At 39.0% G+C, this 12,718-nt stretch overlaps 1 protein-coding gene across 2 annotated transcripts in view; it reads left to right on the top strand.

Moving 5' to 3' along the window:
- Clamp (Chromatin-linked adaptor for MSL proteins) overlaps window positions 1-10,372 on the top strand; it is a 33,938-nt gene extending 23,566 nt beyond the window's left edge. For both annotated transcript variants that reach the window (XM_065222036.1, XM_065222035.1), the window contains exons 7-9: window positions 9,055-9,189; window positions 9,272-9,371; window positions 9,448-10,372. In XM_065222036.1, the coding sequence (XP_065078108.1) occupies window positions 9,055-9,189; window positions 9,272-9,371; window positions 9,448-9,545 (333 nt within the window). In that variant the 3' untranslated portion in view covers window positions 9,546-10,372. The remainder of the gene's footprint in view (window positions 1-9,054; window positions 9,190-9,271; window positions 9,372-9,447) is intronic.
- Window positions 10,373-12,718: the final 2,346 nt, after the last annotated feature.

Below are 12,718 nucleotides of genomic sequence, written 5' to 3'. Positions count from 1 at the left end.
TTTTTGTGCCAGTAAACATCCGAATCGCTCCCTGAAACAAAATTTAGTGGCCAAAAAGCGAGCACGATTACTATACGAACGAGTTTTGACGAAATTTGATGGCTGTATTTTAATGGATGACGAAACATGTCAAAATGGATTAAAAACAAATCCCCGGACGAAAATTTTACTTGGCAATTGGTCGTGGGGATCCCGCATAAACAATAACCATAAGAAGCGCCTAACCACCAATTTGCGATACCATCCCAACTTTATATGGTATGGTCATACCACCAATGATATTGCTTGTGAAAATGTGGAAAATTTACAATTTCAGTGTTAAAAAGTGTTAATTGAATGTACAGAAGTTGTGTTGAAAAGTGCATTAAGTGAAAATCATCAAATCCTTCCCTTTCCATTGCATGAGGTGCCCTCCGTTCCGAATAAAGCGCAGCAACGTTCAGCTAAGTTTATTTGCCTTTTAGTTCCTCTTTCCTCTATAACAGCACTTCCCAGCGTGCGGCCTGCGGCCCGGACGTGGTCTCTGGATCTCAGCAATGATATAACTCTAGTGGAATTTTGTTCATCATTATGAGTTTTAGCCCAGGAGGAATCAGAAATATTCAAAGATGCAGCCATTTAAAAAATACAAGATTAGGAAGATTGGACAGGACTTATCCCTCTAAATTGAGACGATCATTTAAATTACTAAATACCCGTCAATCTTTTATCTAGAGGCTATTTGAGCTACGGTCTAACTCCCGGGTCCAAGCTTCTTGCGTTCATAAGAACTTATTTCATACATAATGCCACTGCCAGACAGTGGGAGTTAGATTGTAAACAAACACACGTGGCATGGCAGCCGTTTGAAATGTCATTGACCAATTCAAACGGGGAAATATTCCGCCAGAATTAAGGAGCGAGCTTTTCCATGATTTCTTGGATTCTCAGGACTATCCCGCACGGCCAATGAGATCAACTTAAAATATATTGACTAAACTGAACAAATTTTCTTAGAATCATAATTTTGTCATCCCTGCTAAACTCTTCTAAGGTTGGAGCTATCAAACTGGAAAAGGTTAAGAAGCGTATTAAACGAGGATCAAATCTGTTTAGTAAATGTCTAATAAAATAGTTCCATGACTGATTGACCGAAAAACGTTTACAAAATATATGCTCAAGATCTTCGAGGAATCCGCATGATAAGCAATTAGGGTTGTCAGCAATACCTATGCGATACAAATGAGCTCTGTGATCAATTTTCCTATTATAAAGTAAATTAGGAATAGATTTTTCATTTGAGTTCAGGTTCTTTAAGTTAATATTATTCCAGACACGTGGCCAATTGTTTTGTTCTTTAGTTTCAATAGTTGGTCTAGGCAATGATCCAATTTTATCAGAATATAGTTTTGTCATAGAAAAAGGTTGTGTTAGATCATGTTCGTAAAACAAATTCATGAAAGAAGGATACATATGTGGTAATATAGTAACAGGTTTCCTAATGACTACTGACTACTGATATTAGGCAGAATATAATTTTTCAACAAACACGTGTCGGTCGAATTAGGATTTATCCCAGGCTACTATTGTAGAAAAACGTAATTGATAGATATTGGGAAAAATAGGGCGCACGCTTGATCCGGTTTAAGATACATTGTTCACTGTTTTCGGGAACGTGATTTCATTTTAATAACTTGTTTACTTGTTTAACCATTGAACGTCGCGTGAAAGTGGAACTTAATGAAGGCATCAGTGCTTTTTCGTAACTTTTAGTTTTCGGATTAGAAAAATCATCGGTTGCAGGACAGTGTTACCGATTTATATTGGATAATCCAAAGCTATGTTGATCATTATAACATTAAATTTTGTATAACAAATGATAAGACAATCTTATTCAAATGTCGTAATAATACCTCTGACCAAGGAAAAATGATTTATATAGTTTTCATAAAAGTTGACGATACAAATACTAATGAGGAAAGGAATTCCGCATTTCCTTTTCCCAAGTCCTTTTCCTCTCCTTCCCTTCCCTTCTTCTCTTTTCAGAAAGCGAGTAATGGCGCTATAACCATATGCCATATAGGGCTAGGACAAGAGTTAGTGCTCAGGTCCCAACCGCTAGAAGAAAATGGTAGCGAGCAAGGGCGCTATAACCTAGGCGAATACAGCATTCCCTCCGTATAGGTTACGTCCGCACACCGCTCTCTGTTGTCCTTCGACTGAGGTCGGCTGGATCGATTGAGGGATGGCAGTGGGTTGGCGGTGCCGTCCACGCTTGTACGGAGGGAGGACTGTACGCTCGAACACAAGGGGTAAATACCTGTGTTCCATCCCAGGAGATCGGACAACCAAGGAGTGTACATTAACTTTCTTAGCTCTGTCACTCCCAACGATTTATATAGCCTATTTTCAAATCCTGCATACGGAGCGGTTGGTACGGTATGTCCCCGCTCTTTGATTACCTGTGGATTAAATGTTAACCACTGTCTATACTTATTAAGTAGACATGGTAAACATTCACTTCCACAAAAATTAACTAAACGCTACACAGTAGGCCTGGCCGCTTTATTGTTTGTTTCACATCCTTGATGTGCAGCAGGCATTAATAATGACAAGAAAAATGATAGATGTATCATTTTCCAGGATTCTTTCAAGTACTGGCTGTGTATGTGTAGACTATGGTCATACCACCAATGATATCGTTAGTGTATGGTACGATACGTTTATTAGGGATGTCCCTTCCAGGTATAAATTTGTTTTTGCTGATAGGTTGGCTCGGAAACTAATGATTTGGCAAGGAATCTGCAGTTGTGGCCTTAAAACCAAGGTTTTCATCACATCTCACACAATGACGTCGAAGGTTTACATTAAAGAGTGTCTGAAAAAGCGGATTTTACCCTTCATTCGGCAACACAAGACCAAAGTTATCTTTTGGCCGGATCTAGCCAGCTGCCACTACTCTAAGGAGGTACTAGAATGGTATGCTGCAAACAATGTTAATTTCGTCGCCAAAGAGCTTAATCCTCCGAATTACCCTGAGTTCAGACCGATCGAAAAATATTGGGCAATTGACAAACGAAAACTTAGAGGATGCGGTAAAGAAGTGAAAAATGCACAAAAAATGCGTTTAAAGAGGAATATGCTCGCCGGTACAGTGTCACTAGCGACTGTGCAGATCATGATGGCATCGATCACAAGTAAAGTGCGACAGTTTGTTCGAAACGGTGAAATGTAATAACTTGTTATATATCGTTTGAAAGCTGAGAAAATACCATTTTGTTTGACTTTTTAATCAACCGTGTATGTTGTTTAATTCTTGGGTTATAATCACTTGAATGCGTCCAAATTTACTTTGAATCGAGCTTTATAAAGCCGGACCAGTAATTTCAGAAAACTATAGAAACCCAAGAAAAACTAACTGGGACCTCTATCCATTTACTGAATAACAATGCGATTAATGACGAAGAGATTAGGATGCGCATGAAACTAGAAAGTGCGTCTGATGCGGTCATCTATAAAATGATCTCATCATATCATGCTAGCTGCCCTATCCAACATATATCATCCAGAAGAGATGTTCCTTGGTGGAACGATAAGCTGGCAACATTGAGGAAGATATCCAGACGGCTGTTCAATAGAGCAAAGGCTACTTCAGATTGGGACGAATAACCTCTAACTGAATACAACAGAGCATTAAGGTGAGCCAAACGGAAGGACTGGAGACGGGTATGTGAAGACATCAATAGCGCTCCGACAGCTGCGAGGATGCATAACGTTCTTTTAAAAGGCCATTCAAATGGTCTTGGTAGCCTCAAAAAAGAAGATGGGACATTTACTGCTGACTCTTCTGAAACATTGGAAGAAATGATAAGGACTCACTTCCCAGGTTCGACTCCTTTGGCGGCTGAAGAAGAACAGGACTTTGACAAGACAAGACATGCATGGTCGGAAGATGCCTATCTGAAAGCTTGTGCAATCTTCACACTATCTAGAGTTGAATGGGCGTTGAGTTCTTTTAAACCTTTCAACTCTGCCGGGAAAGCTGAAATATTCCCAGCATTACTTCAACAGGGAAAAGAAGGACTCATTCCCCTCTTTACTGAACTATTTAAAGCATGGCGTCGCGTATCCTCACTTTTTACCTGTGCACCAACTTTCTAAACAGATTTAATGCCATATTCATACTCGAATCGGTTGATAAATACACTTAATCTTCTAGTTAACTCAATATCTATCGACAATGGAAAAAAATTGTGGATGACTTCATTAAATCAACAAGTTAACAAGCAAGGTTAACTCTTAGCAACGATAACGATAACGGCATTACAATAGCTGGTTATTAAAATCGCGAAATCGCTTGAAGCCAAGGAAATAGCCGTGGTTGCTTTTCTTGATATTGAAGGAGCATTCGATAATGCATCCTACAGCTCAATGCGTTCAGCTATGGAAGCAAGGGGCTTGGATAACTGCATTATCGAATGGATAATGGCGATGCTCACAGATCGAGAATTTTCTGCTGATCTTGGAGGTGCGCAACTAACTATAAGATCGATGAAGGGTTGTCCTCAAGGAGGGGTACTAGCACCCTTATTGTGGTCTTTAGTAGTGGACGAACTCCTTAAAAGTTTAGCGGAGCAGGGTTTTGAGGGTATTGGCTACGCAGACGATGTGGCCGTTATAGTGCGGGGAAAGTTTCAGAACACGATTTCAAATCGGTTGCAAACTGCCCTAAATATGACCTTCCATTGGTGTAGGAAAGAGGGCTCAAATGTAAACCCTTCAAAAACTGTCATAGTTCCTTTCACCAAAAGGAAAAAAAATATGTTGACACAGCCTACTCTAGATGGAGTTCGAATTCAGTTCGCGGATAAAGTTAAATACCTAGGTGTCTCTTTCGATAGGAAACTGAACTGAGACTCTCATCTTGACAAGGTTATAACTAAGGCTACAAATGCGCTATGGGTCTGTAGTAGGGTTACCATATGGTATCCTACACACTCAATTTTGAAACCAAGTTCCAGCAAAACAAATTGCTGAACAGCTTCCAGCAAAACAATGTTCTGCTGTATGTTCAGTAATTTGCAATATTTTGCTGGATGCTCAGTAACGTGTGTGAGCTTTCAAACTATCACCCTTCACTTTCCCGCGTATTCTGTTTTGCAATTACAACAGTGTCAGCTATCATTAATTACAGGTAAAAACAATGAGAATAATTGCAAATTATTGTGAACTCTACATTTAATTTAAAATCTTGTTTGTAATATTTCTATTCTCTGCTTTAATGTAGCTGCAACAATTGCCGGATTCGATAGTCAATGAGTATCGTCCAGTGTACGATGGATCGAAGGAAAATATTTACCTTTTTTAAATTATGAACAACAGTTATCGTCTAAATGTAATTTTTATGCGAAATTTAAAGTGCCTAATATAATACCAAATTAGATTGTGTTTTATTTAATTTTTAAATGCAATTCCAATTCAATCGTATTACAACAAATTACTGATCTTTCAGCAAAATCATTGCTTCTCGGGTTTGCTGGATATCCAGTAAATATTGCTGATGTTTCAGTAAACAGCTGTCACTTTTACGTCGGGTCATTTTGCTGGTCGTCCAGCAACAATATTTTGCTGGAAGAATTGCTGATTTTACAGCTCGGCAAAATCCAGCAAAACTTTGCTGGTTTCCAGCAAAATAAAAATAGTGTGTAAAGGAGGACATGTCCTCCTTTTTCAACATTTTTTTACATGTCCTCCTTTCGCCTCAAAACATCCTCCTTTTTAATCCTTGAATATTTTCAAGTAAAATTTTAATAAATAAATTTTTCATTTTATTTTGACGCACAGCTTTTGAAATTATTTAACTGAAGTTTTCATGCTATAAAGTTCACTAGTTCATTTCCAAGTATGTACAGAACCGGACATATTATAAAGGGTCTAGTATAAGAGAGGAGCGGACTGGTTGGTTTTGAGCAAAACGAACTGTCAAAGCCAGAGCCAATCGAGGATCGCCTATCTTGATTCCATTGGCAGTGTTGCCAGAAACATCCCAGACAGAGGTTGCCAAGGCAGTTTATTTTGAATCTGCTCCTCTCTTAAGGGGGGAAATACAAGTAACACGTCAAAAACTCGACGATTTTCGGAATTTTTTTGTGTGCAAATGAAACAACGCAAACGTAAACGTTTGGGGTTTTTTGCATTAAATTGCTTAAATCTTCCTCTACATTTGAGATTCTTTTCATTGGTGTGTGACCTTTGTGGCTCCTTGGCGTCACATCGGAAGGTGGTCGCCTCCGGTGGGGATTGGTAATTGGCGGGCGTTCTAGAGACCTGAAAAATGGACAAAACTTACTTTTATCAATTGGACCTTATTCAGAAAAGATTTTTGTTCTATGTGAACCTCTAAAACAAAAAAAAAAACAATTTAAAAATTTAGAAAAAAATATCTGAAAAAAGCTGATTTTTCACTGTTTTTTTTTTCACTTTAGGCAGACCTGAAAATTGTTTTTTGTAACTTTTTCATGATATCAGTGGTTCACATAGAGTAAAAATCTATTTCCTTTAAGATGCTCCAGATTTTAAGTCATTTGGATGAGAACTTTTTGAGTTATCTTTCCCGCCAATTTGGAAAACACCGTTTTGAGAAAAACGCGTTTAAAGTTTTGAGTTGTGTAAAAACATGATTTCTGGAACTTACGGTTAATCGGCGATACCGCGTGCTCGCAGCATTTAAAAAAAAAAAATTAAAGTAAAATATAAAAAATCGATAAAAAAACATTAACTCGATATTTTCCCCCTTAAGTCATATTAAAGGCTATTGTAAAGTGTCAGTCTGTCCAAAAATGTTCAAAGAGCTGTAATATTTAAGTATATGCATTTAAATTGCTGAAATTTGGGCTGCTGGTTGATCAAATATTCAAAATTTACCGGTATTTTTGTGGTCTTCAGTGGTCTTCAGAAACATTACTTCATAGAAATCTATGGAGCTTAAGATGCGATCCGCGAACTTCAGGAAATTTTATGATCATTAGCAAAATGCGGGAGCATTTGAAAGAAGTTTAGTAAGCTCAGAAAATTGGAGGAATTTCAGGGGGAGGTCAGTTCCATTAGTTCCAGAAAATAAGGGGGGAAATTAAAGCAGTTCCCAGATTTTCAGATAACTTCAGAGACGTTAAAAAGTTATTTTAGGTCTTCGCATGAGTTCAGATGCTCACTGAAGCTTAAAAATTTTAGGACGATTCAATTAAATTCAGCGCAGTACAACAAGCTTCATGAGAACTGCAAAAACTGAGCAGTTCCGTCAACATTAGAGAAGTCACATAAATTTTAAAGAAGTTTAGAGAACTTCAGTGAATTGTTAAACCTTTAAAGGAAATCCATGATCGTTAGAAAAATTGGGGAAACTTTAGGAAGTCCTATAAAGTTCGGAATTTAAGGAGAAGTATTGTGAGCATCAGGCTAGTTTCTCAAACTACAAAAGAACTTCAAGGCAATTTCTTTAACTTCAGGAAAAATTTGAGAACTTTCAAGTGGTTCTGAATTGAGGTCCATTTTATATTCAACGGAGATTTCCATTGAAATATTCCTCAAAATCTCGATGAAGCTATCCTCAGAATGAAATTTTCTTTAAGTTTTCCTCGAAATTACCTTGAAATTCTCCACAATTAGAAACCCTTTGGAAAGATTATCCGAGTATTCATTGAATTCATTTCAGATTTTCTTTTGAATTTCACTCCTTCCCTTGGAATTATACTCACATTAAAAGTCACCTAACAATTCATTGGCAATTCTCCTCACAAATTCCTTAGATTTCTTCTCATAATTTGTTTGGTAAATTCTCCTGAATTTATTTTCCGATTTCCGAATTGAAGATGTTCTGGAGTTATTCTCACATTTAATTGTAATCCTCCTTTTAGTATTTAAAAAAAAAAATTCCAAGGACTTGTGCTCCGGATTCATTTTTTGCCACAAACTTTATGAAATTATGCTCAGAATGCGCTTGGCATTTTCCGGTGATGTTCACAAGAGTTGTGATCCTCAGAAATTTCTAAGATTTTTCATTAAAATTTACTTTGAATTCAATTCAGGGTTTCTTGGAATTCTACTCAAAACTAAGGCTTCACATGAAATCTAAAATTCCTCAGAACTACCTTGAAACCTGATTGCATTTGATGTTTTTCCCCAGAGCTTCCTTGGAATGAGGTCCTTAGAAATTATAATAAAATTCCTAGAGTCTTTAAGCCTGTGCATGGAATTTGACTCCAGATTCTTGAAAATTTCTTGTAGTATTATAGGTTTGAAGTCACTATTTGGTAACTTATTTATTCAACATGGTTACTCAAATCACTATTTCTGACAGCAGTGATCGAGCCGCGTATTCTAGGATACTACGTACTAAAGTTCAGAACGCATACATATCGGTGAATGGTGATGTATTGCAACGGATAGGCTGGAGGTGGTTGGGTTTGATTCTCGATCTGATATAGGAATTTTTCGCGTTGGAAAATTTCTCGACTTCCCTGGACACCACACAATTATACTAATGCAAAAATGGTACAAGACAAGCATCCAAAGCTGTCAATTATTAATAATTGTGGAAGTGCATCTAGAACACTGCGTTGAGAGCACGCAATAAGTTAATATGCGATAAACCCCGGCGAAGTGGTTAACATCCATACCTCTCACGCCAAAGTCACGAGTTCAAATCTCACCCCGGACATGTCACGAATGACCCAAGAGTTAAAGTGACTATAATAATAATAATAATAATAATAATAATAATAATAATAATAATAATAATAATAATAATAATAAAAGCTTTAATTGCGAAGAAGAAGAAGAAGAAGAAGAGGAAGAAGGATGATGATAAAACGTAGGACAACCCAGATTAACCGGAATTATAGTGAACAATTTGGAATCATGCACTTGTTTATGCCTTAAGAAAAAATTGGTTAGTTTGATCATCTGATTCTTCCATGTTTTGTTCTGTAACCAAATGTTTTGTCTAGATGCTAGAATACTTAACTAGATTTACCTACCAATAAACTATTCTGAAACTAAATCTAAAAATCCTCCTAGGTCTGTGATAAAGGATTCGCCCGTCATGCCACGCTCTGGAACCACCGGCGCATCCATACCGGCGAGAAACCGTACAAGTGCAACCGATGCCAGTCGGCATTTAGCCAAGCAGCTCATCTAAAAAATCACGAAAAGGTCAGCATAAACCAACACAATTCTGTGAAATTGTACTTTTAATCAACCCCCCTTCCCCCCCCCCCCCCATCCTACCCACTAGGTACACTCCGGTTTGAAACCGTTCAAATGCGACATTTGTTCGGCGGCGTTCGCCGATCGGTTTGCCCTCAAGCGACATCGCGGCATTCACGAGAAATACGGTAACTATAGCTCGCTTTTCCCGGCTGCTGTGGAAAAGATTCCAACTAACATTCCATTCCATCCGGTTTCCGACAGGTCAAACCGCTCCGCTGCATCAGTCGCAGATCGTTCAGAAGGAGGAGATCATCGAAATGGACGAAAAGTCGCGAGAGGTGATAATTGGGGCAATGTAAATCCGAGGAATCCGACGATTGCGATCGGGAAAATAGCAGTTATCGTTTGGCGTGCAGAAATCGTGACGAACAGAGTTTTCCTATCACTGTTTTAAGTATAGAAGTCGAACCGAGATCGTTTATGCGAGACTCTCATGGTGGAAAAAAAAAAACAATTTCAAAGCCATATTTAAACATTTTTGTAGTTAATAATTCAATTTATTTTTTAACGATAGTGTTAGATATTCGTTTTTAGCAAAGAGAATAAAAGAAAACTAAATGAAAATTCGAAAAAAATATCAATGTAGTTTTACCCGGAAACCAACTAAAATGGTGTAGTATTTATAAATATCAGCCAATCGATGAATATCAAATGTTGTCGAATGCTGTAAAATCGTGTAAAAACATAAATTTAAGAACAAAGTTATAGATTTGTAAATGGAAAAGACGTACATCTTTTTTTTCTAGAGTAATGAAAGCTTGTAAATAGGAAAAGATCATCAACTATCAGAAAATGGATCAAGATGTCTCGCGTTCAAACGCATTTTCGTAAACTGTTATCTTTCGTTCATTTAATTGAATCCATCCCGTAGTTGTCCACTTGGTTTCTTGGACCATATTATTAATTGGGTGTAGCATTTTCTTTCGGTTTTCCCGAACTCAGTAAGGTTAGCAACAGCCGTACAAATTAGCGATGAGAGAGTATATTAATTTCTATACTAGTTTTAACGTGTACATACATGATGCAAACGAAAAGAATCACATCTGTTTGTTCTGTTGTTTCCGAGAAAAGTGTATAAATGGCAATAAGTTTTCGTAATAAAGTTTAAAATGTATTGCAAAGATGAGCACATGTGTTTGATTTAGGAGTTGACTGTAACCAACGGATGAAGTGAATTTTTTTTTTTTTTTTTTAAATGCGTTTATTTTTCCAGGCTCATTTGCCGTAGCTTTGCGGAGCCGATATTCATCGTTTGGGTACAAAATTACTTAAAACTAACGTTAGTAAAGCGGGGGGCGATTACTCGCGGCTTTCTCGAGGTTAGGGGTAACAAATTGTAACAAACGGGTGGCAGGGTAGGGATTTTCTATTACCAATGGGTTCATTACTTCACAACGGATAAGAAACCGAAAGGACAGCTCCGCGAAACGATCTGTCAGTGGAAGAACACCCGCGAGTACTTCGAGGCTCATCGTATGCGTCGAGTGCATACAGCCAAGCACGATTTGGAGGCAACGGTATTGAACTCGTTGCAGCTTCAAGATATGTGTTTTCGCCGCGGATTGAAAGCAGAAGCTACCGTACTCTAGAACCGACAAGATGGTTGTTCGATACAACCTGATCAGATCTTCCGGGTGTGCTCCCCACCAAGTTCCGGTAATTGTACGAAGAAAATTGATTCTTTGTTGGCATTTTTGTTTCACATACGCAATATGTTTTCCCCACGTGCTTTTGGAATCGAACCAGACACCTAAATACTTGAAAGATATACTTTGAGTGATTGTTCTACCCTTTAGTTGAAGCTGTAACTGTGCAGGATGATGCTTCCTAGAAAAAACAACCAACTCAGTTTTCTCCGGAGAGAATTCGATACCCAGCTTCATTGCCCAAGTAGACAAATTGTCTAAGGTATCTTGCAATGGTCCTTGCAGGTCCGGTGCACTTGGCCCTATAACGGACACAACCCCGTCATCTGCAAGCTGCCTATGCGAGCAATTTTCATCAAGACAACCATCAATGTCTTTTACATAAAAATTATAAAGAAGGGGGCTTAAACATGAGCCCTGGGGGAGACCCATGTAACTAATTCGTAAAGTTGTCGAGTTTCCATGAGAGAAGCTCATATATTTCTCAGACAACAAGTTGCTCAAATAGTTGTTCATAATTGGTGAAAGCCCACTATCGTGGAGTTTATCCGAAAGGACATCGATACAAACAGAATGAAAAGCCCCCTTAATGTCCAAGAAAACTGAACCCATTTGCTGTTTTTGCGCATAGGCCAGTTGAATTTCAGTTGAAAGCAACGCAAGACAGTCGCTCGTTCCTTTGCCTCTCCGAATTGCCTTTAAAGACAAACGGACTATCCTCACCGACCTCTGAGTCAGAGTCTAGATCATCAACTGGCAAAATGGAGAACGTGTTACTGCTTTTTGGTGTGGTCTGAGAAGATGAAGCGGTATTCTTCAAGAGTTCTGCTAGAGTTCTCTTGGAGCGAGCTTGCAGAGACCGCTTAAGTTTTTCTCCCTGCTGTTTATACCTCGGGCAGTCAGTCAGGGCAGGTCAGTAGGCTTTCCTTGCAGTACACGCATTTTGGAGGAGCACCGCAAGGGCCCTCTTGATGTTGCTCGCCACACTGATCGCAGCGTGGTTTATTCGAGCAGTAGTCCGATGTATGACCAAGTTGTTTACATTTCGAGCAGTTCATTACCCGAGGTACAAACAGACGTACAGGCAGCCGAACCTTGCCAATAGCGACGTAGTGAGGTAACGCTGAACCCGAAAAGGTCACACGAAACGAGTTTGACAAGGAATACGTTTTTTTGGAGCCTACTACGGATACTGACTGCATTTGAAGGCAGTCCAATATCTTCACCTTCGGCAGGGCACGGTTTTTAAAGATTCCGAAGGAATCGGAACCCAAGAAATCATCACTAGTCAAACTCGCTTTGGTGACCACTCCTTCAATTTCTACCTCACTACTGGGTATGTAGACTCGGTATTCCAATGAAAAAAGCTCGCACGCAACAATTTGGTTAGCCTGCTTCCGGTCATCAACGGTAACGCGCAGTTTTATTGGTGCTACCTTGAAAATATCGGTAACGGCCGAAAAATGTGTTGTTAGATCCTTAGAGATCCTCGGAATGTTCAAAGGTTTTTATTTGGGCCGGAAAAAAACAACCCATGGGCCTTTCGAGGCTTCTGGGTAAGCCTTTAGGCGGGGGAGCGCAGAGGTTTTCGGGGGCAATGGTGTGGGGGGTGCAGGTGGACGAGGAGGAGATGGTGGGGGAGAGGGTTGTGGGCGATATCTTTTCTTGGGATATGCTCCAGTATTTTTGCTGGAGAGCGAGTCAACTGGAACGTCAAGGGTTTCCATTTCCACAACTTCCTCGAGACTTTCGTGTGAGGTGGAATTAAGAGTTTCGTCGTCTGAGATGGAAAGCGACCATCCCCCGCCTTTATCATTTTCATCCGT

The sequence above is a fragment of the Ochlerotatus camptorhynchus genome, unplaced genomic scaffold (genome assembly GCF_037179485.1).
Source record: "Ochlerotatus camptorhynchus isolate MF236.1 unplaced genomic scaffold, CSIRO-AGI_Acam_v1.1 ptg000154l, whole genome shotgun sequence".
NCBI lineage: Eukaryota > Metazoa > Arthropoda > Insecta > Diptera > Culicidae > Ochlerotatus > Ochlerotatus camptorhynchus.
The sequence above is the reverse complement of the archived record's forward strand: the minus strand, read 5'-3'. Positions and strand labels throughout refer to the sequence as shown.